The 20,902-nt window shown below is 41.2% G+C and overlaps 1 protein-coding gene across 1 annotated transcript in view; it reads right to left on the minus strand.

Moving 5' to 3' along the window:
- Positions 1-3,913: 3,913 nt before the first annotated feature.
- LOC100618729 (renin-like) overlaps positions 3,914-20,902 on the minus strand; it is a 30,048-nt gene continuing 13,059 nt past the window's right edge. Inside the window, exons 6-9 of the mRNA XM_056814621.1 lie at positions 12,734-12,853; positions 11,145-11,182; positions 9,395-9,495; positions 3,914-4,234 (exon numbers count right to left, since the gene is read on the minus strand). Coding sequence (XP_056670599.1) covers positions 4,073-4,234; positions 9,395-9,495; positions 11,145-11,182; positions 12,734-12,853 — 421 coding nt within the window. The 3' untranslated portion in view covers positions 3,914-4,072. The remainder of the gene's footprint in view (positions 4,235-9,394; positions 9,496-11,144; positions 11,183-12,733; positions 12,854-20,902) is intronic.

A 20,902-nucleotide genomic window follows, 5' to 3' on the forward strand; every position in this document is an offset into this window, starting at 1 on the left:
CATAACTCCAAAGTATCTGAAACCAAATTTGAACATAGTCCTGTTAAATGAGTTTTGCAAATAATTATTATTAAGCTTTCCTATGTTTGAAGTACTCTACTGACATTCTCATTCTGGGATTCCCTCTCTCTTTCCAGTCAATAGATAGGTAGCCAGCTCTTTATAAGAGAAAGGGAAAAGGATGGTTACCAAAATACTTAACTTCATTCTGATCCTCTTCCATTTATTTTTTGAAACCCTTATCTTCTGTCTTAGAATTGATACTAAATATCTGTTACAAGGCAGAAAAATGGTAAAGGCTAGGCAGACCTAATGAGGACAGTAGTCCCAGCTCTCTGTGTGTGTGTGTGTGTATGTGTGTGTGTGGAGAGAGAGAGAGAGAGAGAGAGAGAGAGAGAGAGAGAGAGAGAGAGAGAGAGAGAGAGAGAGAGAGAGAGAGAGAGACAAGGTGGGGGACAGGACTAGAGAAGAGATTGTCATCAGGATAGATCTGTTCTTATATCTCCCAGAGATGACTGCTCCCTATGTTTTTGGGCTAATATCTGTTAATCTGTGTACTTGTCTAAAGCACCCAGGCTTCAAAGTAAGAAGAATAGGCAGCCACTTTTCCTATGTCTAATCCAAATAGCTCTCATGCTCCATTTATATTCATGCAATGTCAAATGAATGAGAAAAAGGCTCCCAGCACATTAGGCAGAACCCCTGCAGTGGATTTATTGGAGGGCATAACCAGTAGTGCAAGTATGGATGGTCTACAGCATACATCATTAGAGGGAGCATCCATGTCAATGAGAAAGTGACTGATCCTCTGGGGTATTGCATTCTGGGCATCAGTCAAAGATAGGACACAACATGCAGCAGCTTGATAGATTTCTCAATATCATTTTTTGTGATTGTACAAAATGCCAATGCCTGGAAATTCAGTTCTCTATGGCCAAAAGGTGTGTTCATCTGAGATGTCGTTTAAGCCACACATATTATAGGAAAGGCTCAAGCCCCCTGGAGGATAGTAACACAGAGCCACAATCCATCAATCCTACTTAGGACCTATAAAAGCCTTCTCCAGTGTCCCTGTGGATGTTTTTGGTTCTTGGCACATGGCTTTGTACATATAGCCAGCTCATTGATAAGGCATATGAACAACTAAGGTGAGGACAGAAGGCTTTGTCTAAGGGAATTTGGAAGGTACTGACAGTACTTGTAGTCCTTTCAACTACAAGTCTAAGAAACAATAGAATCTAGCACCTACTGAGCAAAAGTAATTCTTTTAAAATAAACTCAAACTGATGGTTCTTCAGGGAAAGTTTCTACCCTGCCCATCTTGTTCTCTTCCTCTGTAGTAGTCTCTCCAGCCTTAGCTTCACATTAATATAATAGAGGCTCTGTCTGATTACATGGGGGAAGTCTTCCCTTTTGTGGAAAGGAAAACTGAAGCAAGTTTTGGATTTTCTGCCACTCAGGTGGAACAAACAGCAGTTGGAATGTTAGAGAGAAGATATTGACAAGGACAGTTGGTGGGGGAAGGGGACTGGGAGAGTGACAGTTGGTCTAGTGAGTCTCTTTCCTGGCCCTCAGACTGGAAGGAGCCTCTCTGTCTCAGGATAGAAATACCTCTATTCCTGAATATTTCCCAACTTCTTGCTCTACCTGGATTCCTGTGATCATGTCATCAAACAAAAGGATTTACAGGGATCAATTTGAACTGTAAGCCTGGTCTTTAGGGTGCTAGCCTGAAGAGACAGGCCCAACCAGCTCTGAAAGTCAGAACCTTTTCTTCCTCTTCTTGTCTTCTGCTAAAGACTTTGATCTTAAGAAAACTAGCATAGATATAGCATAGACAGGAATAAAAGAAACCCTCCACCAGCCTGTGAGGCCTGGCCTCAGCTCAAAAGCTGAGAGAGACTCAAATCCAATCTAGGGAAATCCCAATTCCCTCTTCCTTGATACCTCCCCAATCCAAACTTGTTATTAAAATTCATCTTTATTTAAATAACTACAGTCAGATAAGGGGAATGTCATTTCAGGGGACATAGAGGGAGCTGAACCCAAGGACAGCCATTCAACCATAGACGGTCCTTATTGTACCCCTGCCGGGTGACCTTGGTCCAGGAAAAGGCTTGTCCTTCAGGAGGGTCTGTACTTACCTGCTCTGGGCTATCTTCAACATCAATCCATAGAGAAGCCATCCCCTCAGGCTGTCATAGGTGGCCCATTTCTTGGGAACCCCAATTTTCAAAGAAAGCCTCTCAGCAGGGGTATCTCTCTTCTTTTACCTCACTGGCAGCCATATTATCCTCTCTCCCTTCAACCCCTCCATTCCCTGTTACAAACCCTTTCTTATCCCCTGTACTTCTTCAATCCCTATAATCCATATAATTATTATACTTTCCCTCTCTCTGCTTCAACTGTGCGCACCTATTCCATGTTGTTTGTTCCAGTGCATTTTGTATATTTGCCACAGATCTAAAATTCTCAGGGTAGAGGGAATTCCTTTTAGCAACGAGATTGGGTCAGGTCATTTCTGAATACTGGAAATTCTGTGAGTCTATATGGGCAAGTTATCACCCCTACATGTTGGCAACTGTGCTATGTTTTGGGTGTCATGAATGCACAACGGTACATTGTACATCCTGTGACTTTCACATGCACTTTGCATCAGTATATGCTTGTCTCTGGTTCTGTGTGCATGTACAGGTGTACATCTACATGTCGATGGATGTGTATATTCATACATCTGTAAGTGTCTGGGCTTGATCAACTCAGTTGGTGAGAGCTCTGTTCTAAGGAGCCTCAAGGTCATGGGTAAATCACTGGATGAGCCACTGAGTTTTTTTTTGCTGCTGGGCAGCCCAATCGCTGGTTATAGCCTTTGCTTGGACTAGCTGGTTTGCAAATGCTTGCCCTTGGTTGCAAGGGGAGTTAGAGTGTGGCAACAAAGAGTCTGTTTTCCAAAGCCCGAGTCTAGGTAAGGATAGTGAGGCTCAGTCACCACGAGGCTGCCCATTTTTTGGTCTTGACAGCTCATGAAACCAAGAAAATATTTCCTCATTGCTAGAAAAATCAACTCAAATGGCACATTGTACAGAGGGGGAAGGGACAATGCTGCAATTAAGCTATTGTGGGTGAGGAATGTGGAAACATGGATTGCATGACAGCATTGGTATGGCCTCTATGAGACTCTTTACTGCCTTGGGGAGGAGAGAATCTTTTTATTTTTAAATTTTTTAAAATTTTTAAAAATTTTATTTAATTGATTAATTTAGAGCATTTTCTAGGATTACAAAAATCATGTTCTTTCTCTCCCCTCTCCCCAAACTCTTCCCATAGCCAATGCACAATTCCACTGGGTTTTACATGTGTCTTTGGTTAAGACCCATTTTCATATTATTGATATTTGCACTGGGGTGATCATTTAGGGTTTATAGCCCCAATTATAGGGGAGGAGAGAATCTGAATCACAAAATATTGGATAGCAATCTTCAACAAATGTTTCTACATTTAATTGAAAACACATTTTAAGTTAAAAAATAAGAAGCTATTGCAGGGAAGCTTGGTGGTCAGGTCTGGAGATGGTAAATACTGGGTTTAAATTTCACTTCAGACACATCCTAGCTGTGTGACCTTGGGCAAGTCACTTCACTCATTGCCCACTTGCCACTCTTCTGTCTTAGAATTGATATTTAGTATTGATTCTAAGGCAGAAGGTAAGGGAGTAAAAGAAGAAGTAGGTATTGCAATTGGAATTGCAATTATATAACAAAGGGTGATACATGTGTCCATTTGGACTTCAGAGTTTATGAGCCTATATGGATTTGTCTATATAGCAGGATCATTGCCTTTTACATTCTGAAGAGACATTGTGCTTCTTCCAGTTCCTGCTATACCCCATTCTCATTTAAAAGACAGATGCAGATTTGAGCAATGAAACTTTATTCTATTCTCCATTAAGGCAGAAGATTAACAGTGGTCTCCAGGATTCGAGAGCTTGATGGAGGGACTTGCCTCTGTCCCAAGGACTGAAGCACAACAGGGAGAAAAAGTGGGATCTAACAGGGATGTGGGCAGAGACAGGTCAGACTGCCAAGGCAAAACCAATGCGATTGTTGTTCCGGTCAAATTCCGTGTAGAACTTTCGGATGAAGGTTGTTCCCAGGATCCACAGAGGTCCTACTGGTTTAGCTATATCCTTGCCATGGAAGGCCACCATGCACATCTTATCATTGCGCTTTGAAGCCTGTAAGGAGAGATAAGTTTGGACTGATGCCCTTTAACAAACCTGTATGATCCTTCATCCTCTTCCTCTGACCCCAGCTTTTAGCAAATACTCAATTTAGCTCCTAGTTATAATAAAAATCACAGAATCTTGGCACTGGAAGGAAGAGGATGACAAGATCACAGAGGATCAGTTAGAAGGAAGTTTAGAAGGCATCTAGTCCAACCCGAAGGAGAACTAATATGATATGCTTGACAAATGTCATCCTAACTTATGCCAAAAGCAATTTAGAAGAGAGGAACCCATTGCTTCCTGAGCCAGCCCATTCCACTATGGGTTAGCTATTAGCATTAGGAGATTGTTCTTTATATCAATCCTGCTAGTTATAAGCTTTATTCGACCTCTTTAACCTTCTGCCCATCTTTCCTAGCTCTTCTGTTTGGAGTCAAGTAGAAACACACCAATTTTTCTTCCTCTAGTTAGTCCTTCAAGTACATAAAGGTAATGATCACTTCCTCCACCACAACTCCACCACCAGCTCTCCCCGTAAACTCTTCTCTAGGCCAGACATACTAAGTATCCTAAACTGATCTTTTTTTTTTTTAATTTTTATTTGGTCATTTCCAAACATTATTCATTGGTAACAAAGATCATTTTCTTTTCTTCCCTCCCCCCCTCCCACCACCTCTCCCATAGCCCATGCGCAATTCCACTGGGTATCACATGTGTTCTTGATTCAAACCCATTTCCCTGTTGTTGGTATTTGCATTAGAGTGTTCATTTAGAGTCTCTCCTCAGTCATATCCCCTCCACCCCTGTAGCCAAGCAATTGCTTTTCATCGGTGTTTTTACTCCCACAGTTTATCTTCTGCTTGTGGATAGTGTTTTTTAGATCCCTGCAAGTTGTTCAGGGACATTGCATTCCACTAATGGAGAAGTCCATTACCTTTGATTGTGCCACAATGTATTTGTCTGTGTACAATGTTTTCCTGGTTCTGCTCCTTTTGCTCTGCATCACTTCCTGGAGGTTGTTCCAGTCTCCATGGAATTCCTCCAATTTATTATTCCTTTTAGCACAATAGTATTCCATCACCAACATATACCACAATTTGTTCAGCCATTCCCCAATTGATGGGCATACCCTCGTTTTCCAATTCCTTAACTGATCTTTTGTACCAGCCTGTTTGTCCTCCTCTGGGAAATCTCTAGCTTATCAATGTCCTTCCACCAATGTGGCATCCAGGACTAAATGTAGCACCCCTGATAGTCAGATCAGGACAGAATGCAGCAGAGCTAGTACCTGCCTTCACACTGTAGCCTAAAATGGAATCAGCTTTTTCCCTTGCTCTATCACCCTGTTCACTGATTCTGAGTGTAAAGGTCACTGAATCTCTCTGATTTTTTTTTTTTTTGTCAAACTACCTCATTTTTGCACTTGGGAAGTTGATTTTTGGAACCTGTGTGAAAGACTTCACATTTTATCTCCACTGCTGTGGACCTCATATAAAGACTCCATTGCTACCTGAACTGGTTTAAAATGTAATTAGGAGGAAACTAAGTGGCTCAGTGGATAAAGAGCCAGAACTGAAGATGAGAAGCCCTGGGTTCAACTCTAGCCTCAGACACTTCCTAGTTGTGTGAGCCTAGGTGAGTCATTTAACTCCTATTGCCTATCTCTTACCACTTTTCTGCCCTGGAACTAATACAAGTATTGATTCTAAGACAGAGGGTAAAGTGTTTTTTTTTTTTTTTGTAATTAGGTGACTAAATGGATAGCAAGCCAAGTGTGGAGATGGGAGGTCCTGAGTTCATGACACTTCCTAGCTGTGTGACCCTAGACAATTTGCTTAACCCCCATTGCCTAGCCCTTACCACTCTTCTGCCTTGGGAGCAATACACAGTTTTGATTCTAAGATGGAAGGTAAAATTTTGGGATGGAAGCTATATTTGAACCCAGATACTCCCAATTCCAGACCTGGTGCTCTATCCTTTGTGCTACCAACTGTCCCCTGCTGTTCATTTCTGATGATCAATCCCCCACCCCAACCCCATTCCATACCCCACTGATGGTCCCCTCTTAGGGGTAGCCTCCAGGAAAATTCCCAGCCTAAAGCTATCTCAACTAATGAGAACAAATGTCAAGTGCTTTATCACTCTTAAAGAGACATATGTCTCATTATTTCCTATCACTTCCCCCAGGATGGGAAATGCAAATCCTCTCCAGAAATACACATCTGTCTTTCTTCTAGTTGGGATGGGAAAAGGTCAGAACACTAAGGCCCAGGAGGAAATAGAACCTAGAGTGACTGACCCTGTCAGGAAGGAGACCACCTCCACACTCTTAACCAGGGACATCTTTGGGCAGATCTGCTTTCCTGAGAAGGTCTCCCTCTACCTTCTTCTTCACTCCAGCTTCACAATTCTTTGGTACTTGGGTTACCCTAGGAGCTGGAGGCAGTTTAGTCCAGTCCATTGACATTTCAGAAGAAGTTCTTGAAGCTGTCCCATGGTGAAGCTCTCAATAATACTCATCATCAATAAAAATATAATAGATGCTTAATATTATGAGATATAAGTACTAAGTACCTTTCCAAAGTACTTCAAGGCTCAGATATTCTGTGAGGTAGCTAATGAAAGCATTATATTCATCACTTTATATTATAAGGAAATCAGGGGAGTTTGGAAAGTTAAAGAACTTGCCCAGAATCAAAGATCAACAATCTTTCTACCACACCATGGTCATGGTTCTCTTGTCCTGCCATATGGATAGCCTTAATTTCTGGGAAAGGAAGTTATTTGAAAGAATCTGTTTTTTTTTTAATTTAAATTCTTACCTTCTGTTTTAGTAACATTTCTAAGACAAGACAGAAGAGAGGGAAAGTCTGGGCACTTGGGGTTAAGTGACACAGCTAGGAAGACTTTGAGGTCAAATTTGAACATAATGCCTCCAGGCCTGACTATCTGCCAGAAGCTCCTATTTTAGTAGAATCTTAAAATGGGAAGCAAATTGAGAGATTATACAGGCTAACTGTCTTATTTTACAGGTAAGAAAGTTGAGGACCAGAGAGGGGAAATGAATATTCAGCTGACCAGTGACAGAGCAGCCCCTAGAATCCAGGTTTCTTAATTCAGTTCATTTCAGCAAACCTGAAGCATATGATTGTTGCACTATGATATAGGTGCTGGCAATACAAAGATTAAACAATAACCAGAACAGCTCTGAAGGAGCCCGCATTCATCTTTTTTTTTTTAATCTCACCTTCCATCTTGGAGTCAATACTGTGTATTGGCTCCAAGACAGAAGAGTGGTAAGGGCTAGGCAATGAGGGTTAAGTGACTTGCCCAGGGTCACACAGCTGGGATGTGTCTGAGCCTAGATTTGAATACGGAATCTCCAATCCCTGGACCTGGCTCTCCATCCACTGAGCTACCCAGCTGCCCCCTCCCCCAGCCCTCATTCTATTAGAGGTGACAACACACACCTGGATGAACCAATGCAAGATAATTTGAGAAGAAAACACAACTGGAGAGGAGAAGGAAAAGTTTCCCTTCGGAAGTTGTACTTGAGGTGAGCTTTAAATGAAGACAAGAAGTCTAAAAGGTGGAATTGAAAATCCCATCTCAGAAAAGGAAATAGATTTATCTATAAATGAACTACAAAAGGAAAAAAAACAAACCTTCTGGTCCTAATGAATTTACAGGAAAATTCCATAAAACTTTTTTTAGCACTTACCTTCTATCTTAGAATTGATACTAAGTACCAGTTTCAAGGCAGAAAAACAGAAAGGGCTAGGCAACTGGGGATAAGTGACTTGCCCAGGTTCACATAGTACAAAGTGTCTGAAGTCAAATTTGAACCCAGGACTTCCCAGCTCCAAATATGGTATTCTATCTTCTGAGCCACCTAGCTGCCTTAAACTCTATAAATCTTTTAAAAATATTCAATACCCATATTTTACAAATTATCTCTAATAATTGAGGAAGAAAGCACCCTACCAGAATCCTTTTGTGAGACAGTCTTAATCCCTAAACCAAGGAAAGATAAAACACAAAAAGAAAAATCACAGGGCAATATCATTACTAAACACTGACTCAAAAATATTAAACAAAATAAAATTTCAGCGGTTTATCCAAGAAATCCTTCATTATGATCAAATAGGGTTTCTACCAGGGATGGAAGGGTGGTCCAATATTGGAAAAATAATTACATAATTAGTAAAAATGATGATGATTGCTAACATTTATATACTGTTTATTCTATATCAGGTACTATGCTAAGCACTTGACATCTCACAACAACCCTGGGAGGGAGGAGCTATTATTTTATTTTATGGATGAGGAAACTTGGGCAAATAGAAATAAAATGAGTTGCCTAAGATCACATGGCTATGAAGGATCAGAGGTAGGATTTGAACTCAGAACTTCAAGGCTACCAGTCATCATTGTATCCACTGTGCCACCTAGCAACCTAGGTTATTAAAATCCAAGCATCTAAAACTCCCATGATCATCTCAAGAGAAGCAGAAAAAATCCTTTGACAAAATATAACACAATTTTATGCTTAAAATGCTGCAAAGTACGGGCATTGATGGAGACCTTTATATTAATGCAAAAAGCATCTATGTAAAACCAAAAGATCATCGCCATATGCAATTGGGATATACTAGAATTGTTTTCAATAAATACAAAGAGGAGCAAGGATGCATTCTCTCTCTCCACTATTATTTGATATAGTTCCAGAAATGCTAGCAATAACAATAAGACAAGATAAAGGGATAGAAGAGAAAATAACACTATCTCTGTTGATGATCCCATTAGGTCTCTGATCCTGAGTTTCCTCATCTGTAAAATGGGGATAAAACTTATATACTACCAGCTTTCTAGGGTTGTTGGGATACAGATACTCGATGGCCCAACACTTTGGGGCTAGTTAGTAAATGAACCATCTTTTATGGAGGAAGCATAGGAGTACCTTTAACTCTCTATATTCACCACTCCCCTACCCTGGTTTTTAGCCATGCAGCTGATTCCTAATTCCCATGGTCCCCTCCTTCAGAGAGAGAGATAGACAGACAGACACAGACAGAGAGGCAGAGATAGAGATCAAGACAGAGACTGAGAGAGAAAAAAGAGAGGCAGAGACAGACAGAGAAACTGAAAGAGAATGATCCAGAAGCTTACCTCTAAGACATATTCGGAACCTTGGAGTGTGAAGTCCTTGCCATCAAAGTTGAAGGAGATATTCAGGAGCTTCTTTTTCTGTTCACATTTTACAAAATACTCTGGGGAGTAAGAATCCCAAAGCCTGTGTGAGTTCCAGGCATTCTAGACCTCACATGTACCCAGTAAGGAAGGGCTGAAGTGTCCTCTGGGTCCCCTTTCTCAGTGTTAGTCCAGGTTCAGGAGTTTACACAGTCAGAATAGAAAGTAGCCCCAGAGGTACTGAACAGGGAGCTCCTCTGCCTTTATGGGGACAGTGAGGGGAGAGACTATTGGGCCTGGAGTCAGGAAGACTCATCTTCCTGAGTATGGCCTCAGATACTTAATAGCTCTGTGATCCCAGACAAGTGACTTCACCCTGCTTGCCTCAGTTTCCTCATATGTAAAATGAGCTGGAGAAGGAAATGGCAAAACCACTCCAGAAGCTTTGCTAAGAAAAGCCCACATGGGATCATGAAGATTTGGACAGGACTGATGATGACTAAGCAATTGCCTCTATAGCACTGGTGTCAAACAGAAAATTTTTTCATTATTTATATAAATAATATATATATGTATATATATATACAATATATACAAATAAAATAAAAAATATAAATTTATATATAAATATATATAAATAAAAATATTTCGTTAAACATTTCTTTTCAACATTTGCCAGCTTCCATCTCCAGCATAGGCATCAGGTGATTATCAAATGATCACTTGCTTCCTTAAGTAATAGGGGATTCATTTTCCCTTTAGGCAGGCCAAAGTAGAATGGCACTTAGGGGAAGCCCTCATTTTTAGGACATTTTTTCATACATTGAGCTGAAATCTGGCTTGACTACTTCCACTCCTTACTCTTAGCTATGGCCCTCTGGGGATAAGTAGAACTAATTTTTATTTCTCTCCTAGTTGATTATCATTCAAATAAAAATGTATGCCTATGTATATTATATATAATAAAAATTTTTTAATTGTAAATTCCACCTATTCCAATAGTGGGATATTATATAAGCAGATTTGACTCTATCTCAGGGAGAACTTTCTAACAGTTGAACTTTTGGTTGTTGTTCAATTGCATCCAACTCTTCATGACCTGATATGGGGTTTTCTTGGCAAGTACTGGAGTGGTTTCACATTTCCTTCTCCAGTGGATTAGGCAAACAGAATTAAGTGACTTGTCCAAGGTCGCACAGCTAATAAGTGTCTGAGACTAAATTTGAACTCAAATCTTTCTGATTCCAGCACTCTATGCATTGAGTCACCTCAAAGGTGCCAATAGTTAAATTTCATGGCAATAAACAGAAATGTTTACTTTGTGTAAGGTGGTGAGCTTCCTTTCATTGGAAATGTTCTATCAGAAGGTGGATGAATACCTGTAAAGAATGATGTGCAGAGAATTTCTGAACAGGATAGAATGAAGACTTCTGAGGGACCTTCCAACTCTGAAATCTATGCTACCTTCTGAGTAATTATTGCATTTGCAGGGAGTGGGGCAGACCAAAATGGGACAACCACCTTTGAGATAACCACCTCTGAATCAGCCCCCTTATGGTCCTTCCATTCTCTGGGAAGAGAACTTCAGGATCCTGGTTTTACCCAGCCCTTCTTGGCAACCCCCCACTCTCTTCTTCTTCCCAGAGTTTGGTTGCTCACCTCTTCCTCCTGTTCCTTAGCTCCAATTGTCTTCATCAGTGCCCATATGTTGCCACAACTGCAGTGCAACCATCCTTGCAGGACAGCACATAAGACTTGACAGTCACCCTGTATGGGAAGGTCAGAGACAGAAAGAGGGTTCATAGGTCAATAGGGTCAGCCACTTGCCACCTCCCCCTCCCCGAGACTTTGAGCCTCAGATTAGGATCTTGGGGACAGAACAAAGAACAGATATAATCCCTACTTTCAGGGAGTTGATATTTGGACAGAGGAGGGGGTGGATGTGATGCTCCAAATACATGGAAAGAACATTTCAGAGAATGTGTTATATAGGTGGAAAATAGGTTATCTGGGGGACAGTTAGGTGGCTTAGTGGTTTGAGAACAATACCAAGAAATATGAGGTCCTGGGTTCAAATTTGGCCTCAGACACTTCCAGCTGTGTGATCCTGAGTAAGTCACTTAACCCTGTTTGCCTAGCCCTTACAAATTTTCTGCCTTGGAACCAATACACAGTAATGATTGTAAGAGAGAAATTAAAGGTTAAAAAAAAAAAGAAATAATTGAGCTGAAACTGGGGAGATTTCCTAAAGGACATCGGGCTAGAGTGTCCATATATTAAAGGAGAGGGAGGTGGGCAGAAGGCACCCAGTCTAATGATTAATGTTTGTAAAGCATTTCTTCATAATCAATTCATGAGGTATAGGATAGTATCATTAATCCCATTTTACAGATGTGATTGTCAGATCCAGGATTGAAACCCAGATTTCCAATTCCAATTCCAGCAGTCTCTTATTTTTATCAAGCTGCCAAGTCCTTGGATTGTTAGGGTTAGTACCTCCTTATTCTCACCTCCCTCCAAACACCTTAGGAATACTCCCTCTGCCTCCTCTTCCTTCTCTCTCATGAACACCCATTTGTATTAAGAGTCTATGGTAAGGATAACAACAAAGGACTCATGCCCCAAAATGGCATCCACAGCCCAAAATGGAACTGTTAGAGTCTGATTGGAAATCAAAGCCCTGGATGCCATCTTCTACTTCATTTCCTTCACGAGTTTCATGTTCTTTTCAATTGTACATGTGATATGTCTTCAGTTCAGACATGGGGAATATGGAAATCTATTTTGCATGAAAGAACTTTATCAGACTATTTACCACCTTGGAGGGGAAGGGAAGGAAAGAGAAAATCTGAATCCTAAAATGTCTGAAAACAATTGTCATAAATGGTTTCTCCTATAACTGAAAAAGAAAGAAAAGAAAACAGACCCCCCCCCCCAATAGTCTATGACAGGGACAGTGGGCTGGCACAGTGGATAGAGCACCAGGCCTAGAGTCAGGCGGACCTGGGGTTCAAATTTGGCCTCAGACACTTCCTACCTGTATGAACCTGGAACAGTCACTTAACCCTGCTTGTCTAGCCCTTGCCTTTTTGTCTTAGAATTGTTTCCAAGAGAGAAAGTAAGGGTTCAAAAGAAATAGTCAATGGCAGTAGTCCCTAGGGAAGGACATTAGTGAATAGATAGAAGTCATTCCAGAGGTATCTGAATGTAGAGAGGTGGGTGACAAAAATTCTTGGGGTTGGCGAAACATTAGGTTTGTATGGATTTCAGGGCGGGTTAGGAGGTAGAATGGAATTAGAACCAATGGTGATTCCTTACCCTTGCATCTGGATCTGCCAGAAGTGGGGCCGGCTGGTGCTGATGTAGTAAAAGGTCCCTTGGTAATAGTTGGGGTCACTGCCTCCCAGTATCTGCTCTCCACCATTCTTCCCCGAACTCCTGGAGGGCAGATGGCAATCTTTTCACCCTGAGGTCTGAGGACTCAGGGCTAAAGGGAAATTGGGAGAGGGGTTTGGAGAATAGGGACAGTCAAGTCAACAAATATTTATTAAGCATCTACTATGTGTCAGGGACTAGGCTAAGCTTTGGACCAGGCCATGGGAGATAGGAGGCAGTAGACTGTGGGATAGCAAAGCCAGGGGATGTGCATTTTCCTCCTTTCCTGGATCTCATACTGGGACCTCATGGGCCCTTCATGCCTTGAATCTACATCCGGTTACATCCCTGAATAAGGAGCTCCTCTCCAAGGCCCCCACAAGTGGTCACTGAGCCTCCCCTGTAAGACCCCATGATGGGAAAATTCAATTCCTCCCAAATCAGTCCTTGCCATTTTTGGACAGCTCTCATTTTTCCAGGCTGGGTCAGCCCAACCTGACCCAGCAGTCACTGCAGTAATTAGTAGAAAGGAGGAGGGATGGGGATGTGCAAATGAGCTCTATGAAAATGAGATGCAAATTGGCACCCATTCTCTTGCTGTAGGTACTTTGAGTTAGATCCAGGCCCCAAAGAGTGGGGCTTGGCACCTGGGGAACAATTCTGGGAAAGATGAGAGGAAGGTAAGGGTAGGAATGCACGGGATTGTGACTAAAAGGGGGGGGGGGTTGGTGCAGAGAATATCAGCAGTCAGCCTCCAATGATCCTGGGCTTCTTTGGGGCCTCTCTGGGCTGGTAGAGTGTGTGACTTTAGGCCATGTTACTAAGGATGCTCATGGACAGGGAAGCTGGAGTTATGTAGGAATGAGCTTGTATCCTCACTTGGGTTTCCTGTAAAGAGATAGGGAAGAATTGATGGAATTATTTGGCCACTCCCATCTCCCATCCCTTTCACAATTAGGATTTCATTAGATCTCCAGGATATCCCTAGCAGTTTTTTTTTTTTTAACCAGTCTTAGAGGTGGGAGGTCCTGAATTCAAATGTGATCTCAAGACACTTCCTAGCTTTGTGACCCTGGGCAAGTCACTTAACTCCCCCATTGCCTAGCTGTTACTGCTCTTCTACCTTGGAACCAATACACTGTATTAATTCTAAGATAGAAGGGAAGGGTTTAAAATAAAAAAAATACATATAGGGAAGTGACCAGGGAAGTAGGAAGAGAATCAGGTGAATGCTGTGTCATGGAAGGCCAGACCAGAGTTTTGAGAAGGCTGCAGAGAAGTCAAGTACAGTGAAGAAACAATTGGGTTTAAAATTAGAAGGTCACTGCTATCCTTCTCAGCTGTGTGACCCTGGACAAGTCACTCATCTCCTCTCTATTTGCCTAACCCTTGGCTATTACTAAGTCAGAAAGGAATGGCTAAAAAACAAAAAAGGTCACTGCTGACCTTTTAGCAAAGATACCTTCACCTTACTTGAAAATTTCTCTGCATCTTCCTGGAATTATAGAATTTTATAGTTGGAGGGGACCTCACAGGGCACCTAAGGAGGATCAAGAGCTGTCAAACAATGCCCCTGAGCATCCCAAAAGCCTTGAGTATGGACCCAGATTAAAATTTAATTGGAAAATATTCAAAAAAACTAATGCAGAAGAAAACACAGAAAATATCAACTTCTTGTTTTGCAAGTCAACGTGTGGCCCATACGGATTCCTATGTATGGTTTAGTGAAGCCCCTTTTCTATGCGAGTTTGATGCCATGACCCAATGTCTAGCACAAGCCTGGAAAGTATCCTTCCACTATCCCATACCTTATGCCCGAGTGTCCATTCAGCCTTTGCTTTAAGAACTCCAGTGAGAGGGAACCCATAATCTCACAAAGCAGCCTCCACTCTTCTCACACAACTCTAGTCATTAGGAAATTTTTTCCTGACACCAGCCTAATCATCTCTATAACTTCTCTGGATTGCCATTGGTTCTGCCCTCTGGGAATAAATAGAATGAGCCTAACTAATCTCTTTGTAACATGGCAGCTTTCCCAGTACTAGAAGACAGCCATCATGTTCACCACCCTCCTAATCTAGTCTTCTTTTTTCTCCCAGCTAAACACTCATGACTCAAAGTTCTCTACCTTTGTGGTTGCCCTCCTTTGGACCCTGTCCAGACTGTCAACATTCTCTTTGTCCTGTGGTGCCCAGAATCAAACAGGGTTTTCCAGAACTGGTCTGTACAAGTCATGGGACTGGTCAGTAGTACTACCACCTCTTCTGGAAGCTCTGCAGCCTCAAATCACAATCTTTTTTGGGGCTGTCATAGCCCATCATTGACTCCACTAAATTGGCCCCCCGACCTTTCTCCATCAAAGGGCTTCCCCCTACCTTGTGCCTGCAAAGTTGATTTTTTGAAACCATCCAAGACTCTCTGTGGATCCCTGTGAAATTTCACCACATGAGACAGTCTAGTGTTCTAGCCTCCGGAGATTTGGGGGGATCCTGACTGTCCTATAGAGTGTTAATTATCCATCCTATCTTTATGACCTCTGCAAATGGGATAGCCATGCCATCTAGAACTATCCTTTTCTAGCCACAGAAGAAGAAATATCTCTCTTCCTTTCTAAGACTAATGCCTCTACCTCTTGGTTTCTGGTGCCTCCCTCCTATTCTTTAGAGCCCTTTCTCTATTTATCATCCCCTCTTGATTTTTCCATCTCTTCTTTTCCATGGACTCTCTTCTACTCACAAGCAATTCAGGTCCCCAGTATCCTTTTTTTAAAAACTCATACCTTCTGTTTTTGTGTCAATTCTAAGACAGAAGAGCAGCAAGGACTAGGCAATTGGAGTTAAGTGACTTGCTAGGGTCATATAGCTAGGAAATGTTTGAGGTTAGACTTGAACCCAGGTCCTCCTGACTCTAAGCCTGGCACTCTGTCTACTATGCCACCTAGCTGTCCTTATTTCATTTTATTTATTTATTTTTAAAATTTATTTATTTTTTAAAACCCTTACCGTCCATCTTGGAGTCAATATTGTATATTGGCTCCAAGGCAGAAGAATGGTAAGGGCTAGGCAATGGTTGTCAAGTGACTTGTCCAGGGTCACCCAGCTAGGAAGTGTCTGAGGCGAGATTTGAACCTAGGACCTCCCATCTCTTGGCCTGGCTCTCAATCCACTGAGCTACCCAGCTGCCCCCCTTATTTCATTTTTATTTGGTTAGGCTATGCTTTAGAGTGTTGTGACAGCCTGGGAGACTGTGTTCAATGCTTCTGGTTTGGAGCATCAAGTAGTTCAGTGATTTTCCCAGGGCCACACAGTCAGGCTATATCTGAGGCAGAACTTAAACCCAGGTCTCCTGGCCAACTCTATTCACTCTCTCTCCAATATGTCCAGAGCTAAACTAATTACCTTCACATCCTCATTAGTCCATCCCTTCTGGATTTTACTGCTTCACTGATCAGGATACCACTACTCTCTCATTCACTCATGCTAAAAACCCAGGAATCATCCTTGATCCCTCTCTCTGCCCCAACTCCCAGAGCCAATCTGTAAGTCTTTGAATTTCTTTCTTTTTTGTGCTTCCAGACTCCATCCTCCTCCTTTTCCATTACCACTACCCAGTGCTGCCACTCAGTCCAGGCCCTCATCATCACACCCTTGGACTATTTAATAGCTTCTTAATTGCATTCTCTGCCTCCTGGGTCTCTTCCTTCCAGTCCATCCAGACCAGAGTAGCTGCCAGTTTAGTCTTCTAAGACAGCTTTCTAGACATAATTTCTTCTTCTACTTTCCCCAGTTCAAAACCTTCAATAGCTGCTCCTTATTCATGAGATCAAGTCCAAATGCCTCATCAGGACATTTAAAATAATCCACAGTTTCACCCCAGCTTACCTCTTCTTAGCCTTTTCCTCTTCAATCTTTTCTCCTACTCTTCCTCACAACAAATGCTCTACACACCTGATTGTTTTCCCCAAACACAGCAAGTGCCTTTCTGCCTCAGATCTCTGCTAACCAAGTTTCCTTGCCCCTCCCTTATTCCTTCAAGGCCAAAGTCTAATCTCTGTTGTGTCTGGAGGCCTTCCACAAGGGCTCCAATTCTGAGGATGGTTCATTTTAACAGGTAAACTCATAGAATCTAGAACTGGAAGGGATCTCAGGCATCTCATAATCCAACCCCTTCAAACTGAGGTTCAGAGGGATTAACAACTTATCTCAAGGGGGCAGCTAGGTGGCTCAGTGTATTGAGAGCCAGGCTTAGAGACAGGAGATCCTGGGTTCAAATCCAGACTCGTAATTCCTGGCTGCAGGACCCTGAGCAAGTCACTCAACCCCCATTGCTTTGCCTTACCACTCTTCTGCCTTGGAACCAACACATAGTATTGATTCTAAGATGGAAGGGAAGGGTTTAAAGAAAAGGCCACTTCAGTAAGCAGCAGAACCAGGATCAGAACCCAGATTTTGTGACTCCAAACTTTAGGCGCTTTCTACTTTACTTTACTGCACTGCTTTCTCCTGATGGTCATTGTCATTCTGACCTACCATATGCTTCCTGATCTTGTTGGGTGGTTGGGCTTGGAAAAGAGTGCTAGCCTTGGAGTCAGAAGACTTGCTTCTAATGCTAGTTCTACTTTCTATCTGTATGGATTTGGGCAAATCATTTAATATGTGTCTTAAGTTAGTGTCCTTATCTGTAAATGGAGGTTCAGTTTAGATCAGTGATTCTTAACCTTTTTGGGGGGTTAAAGATGCCTTTGGCAGTCTGGTAAAGCCAATAGATCTTTTCTCAGAATAAACACACACACACACACACATACACACACACATACACACACACACACACACACACACATACACACACACAGACATCCCTTACCTTCTGTTTTAGTATGACTTCTAAAACAGAACAATGGAAAGAGCTAGGCAATTGGGGTTAAGTGACTTACCTAGGGTCACACAGCTAGGAAGTATCTGAGGTTAGATTTGAAACCAGAGCCTCCAGACTCCAGGCCTGGCATTCTATCTACTGTGCTACTTATCTGTGCTTCAAAATAATATTTTTAACTGTATAACAAATATAAGAATTCAAAGCAAACCATTTATATTAATATAAAGATTTTCTTCCTATTCTAGATTCATGGATCCATTGAAAACTATTCACAAACCCCTTCTGTGTCCAGGAACCCCGGGTTAAGGACCCATGGAGATAGTCTCTAAAATTCCTGCCAGGTGAAAAATCTATGCTTTTAGGTGGGTCTCCACATCTCTCTCTAGGACTGTGAACCCTTCAATCCTGGCTAGGATGTCTTCTTATCCTGCTCTTCAAAGAAGGATATGTCTTTAGATTCTCCCTGAATAGAATCCTAAAACCTCACAGTTTTTAGAGCTGATTAAACTTTTCTCACAATGATTCTATACTGCAAGGATTATCATCGTCATCTGTAAAAATAGACTCGAATCCAGGACTTCAATCCCCACAAGATTTTGCTCCACTTCCCCAGAATGCTTTGTAATCTCACCTGGGCCGAGAGCGAGATGGGGTGTTTAAACCTGGTTGTGAATAGGCTAGGCCTCTTTTGGACTTCCATTTTGGAGCAGACACATCTCTTTCATGATGTGAGGTTATCTTGTCTAGGCCTTTGGCCTAGGCACGTGTTTTTCTTATTCTGTATTTTCTTTAATCCTTAACCTTTAATAAACCTCTAAAAAATAAAATACTCCTTGCAGAGAGAAACTAATTTCTACCTGCCTCAGCTTCCCCTAAATTTTAATCTTTACAGTTGGTGTAACCACTTTGGGAAAACGAAATATCTCAATCTTCTGATTCTTTTCTGATCTTTAGTTAATCTTTAATAGCTAGTGCCTAGAAATTTTTTTTTTTTGATCCACGTTTCTCTGGCCGAAGTTTTTTTTACCCCTGCAAAGCTGCTGCTTGTTCCAGCCATTAACTCCCGGCCCTCTTGCCTGCTGCTGCCATCCGCTTTGGATGGCTGCTTCTCCCTGATTGCAGACCTGTTTGCAAATTGTGGCTCACCTGCCCACCCCGGCTGCCAGCTCTGCTCCCAGCCCTGCTTGTCTGCACTCTGGCTCCTGGCCTTGCCCATCCCGGTGTTCTTTCTCTCGATCACCTGGCCCACCTGATTCAACCAAGATTGCAATCACCTGGTGACCTGCCTGCCCAACAAACTCTAGCCTTGGAGCAGATTCACTCATTGCTCACGGCTCATTTCTACCAGCTAGTAACAAATAAACGGGGTATTGACCATGTGGGTGGATCGAGTGTAGGAGGGGAAAGAGAAAGGGAGAGAAGAAACAGGCTTTTCCAAACAGGAACTTAAAAGCAATGGGCTATTTAAAAGGATACCTTTTGACTGTTTTGGTGATTTTATTGACTTCACCTGCATGTCAGGGAGAAGATTCAGCCCAAAGATTCAACTTTAACTTTGAAGTTGCAAATGGGTGGCTCAGCGAACTGAGAGCCAGGCCTAAAAACATGCAGTCCTGGGTTAAAATCTGGCCTCAGATACTTCCCAGCTGTGGGGCCCTGAATGGGTCCCTTAACCCCCTTTGCTTAGCCCATACCACTCTGCCTTCCGACAATAGGCATCTAAATGTATAATTAAAAACAACAACAACAAAAAAACCCCCAAAGAACTTCAAAGAGACTAATGGCTATATTTTAAGGCATTTCAGACTCCAATAGTTTATAAAAAAAATCTGTATTTCTATTGCATTTTTAAAAGATATAACGTTGTGATTTTAAGTTCATATATTACTGGATTCAATATTATTCTGTTATACTGTTCATTTAATGTACTGAGTTTTAAAATTCGGTTGCTTTTCCCTATAACCATATTGAGATCATTGTAATTAAGCCCATATAAGAAAAAAAAAACAGCCTTTCTATTTTTGCCTTTGTAAATTGTCACATAGAGGATAAATGGACTTCAGAACTGGTTACAATTGCTATAACAACCTTTGGAAAATTTAATGTGTTAAATATCTCAATTGATTTTAAGGGTTTTTTAAATATGATTTTTGGAATTTTTTTTAACAATCTCTGGTCATTTTTGCCTGCCCCTAACACGAGGTGTAAGGCCAATTCTAGCTGAAGTGAAATACATTTTATAACCCCCAACCTTCCCACATTTCTAAATATGTGAATGGAAGTTGGGCAGTTAATCTCAGGGCATTTGTACCCCTAAAAAGCCTCCAAAAAAGGAGCACCTCTCATTTATACTCTTCAGCTCATTACTTTACTTCCACCAGAATGATATTTCTAAATAAATGATAATAAATAAATAAATAAATGATGTTCTAAACCCAAAATGAGTTTTACTTTGTTTAAATATGTTTATTACCAAGGTTGAAAGATTGCTATGTTTGTAAAAAATTTGTGACAAATATCCATCAATTCATAGGCTTTAAAAATGCCATATAGCAACTTATGTGAAATATGATAGTGTGTTTGTTTGCTATTGTAATTAATTGGGATATTGAGAATTTTGGGGATATTGATATCTACATATTTGTACTACTGTTCTTTAAAAACGAAAAATGTTACTTTGTTCAATTCATTTGCCTTTTACTCACAGTGGAGCATGGCCAGACATGAAGAGGAAATGGATCTCATTTTTGGTGAGAAAGCCTTGTATTCTATATTTTCTTAGCTGACACAGAGTGTCAATGATTATAAGCTATATTTTTGAATTTTTAAAACTCTTTTATTATATTTTTCTCGCATGTGCAATATACTATTTCAGTTTTTTTAAAATTTTTCTCTCCTTTTTTATATTTGAAGCACATGTCACCAGCATTAAATTTTCTTTAAACTTTTGATTTTTCAGTACTATAAGTTTAAAATACATTTGTCAATGCATGTCCAAAAAGCTAGAGACTATAAAAATGATGCCACTAATTGTTTAAAAAAATTATGGGACTTTGCTTAATGATTCTGTCTGATTCCAGGACAAGATATACACAAAAGAGCCATTGCACAGAACCAAAGAAAAGCCAATCCAGGATGGATTGATGTACTTGGGCCCTGATTCAAGGACCTGTTATAGATTTATTCTTCTTTTTACTTGGAATTTTTACACATAAGACTTTGATAGTCTATATTTTC

The sequence above is a fragment of the Monodelphis domestica genome, chromosome 2 (assembly GCF_027887165.1).
Source record: "Monodelphis domestica isolate mMonDom1 chromosome 2, mMonDom1.pri, whole genome shotgun sequence".
Lineage (NCBI taxonomy): Eukaryota > Metazoa > Chordata > Mammalia > Didelphimorphia > Didelphidae > Monodelphis > Monodelphis domestica.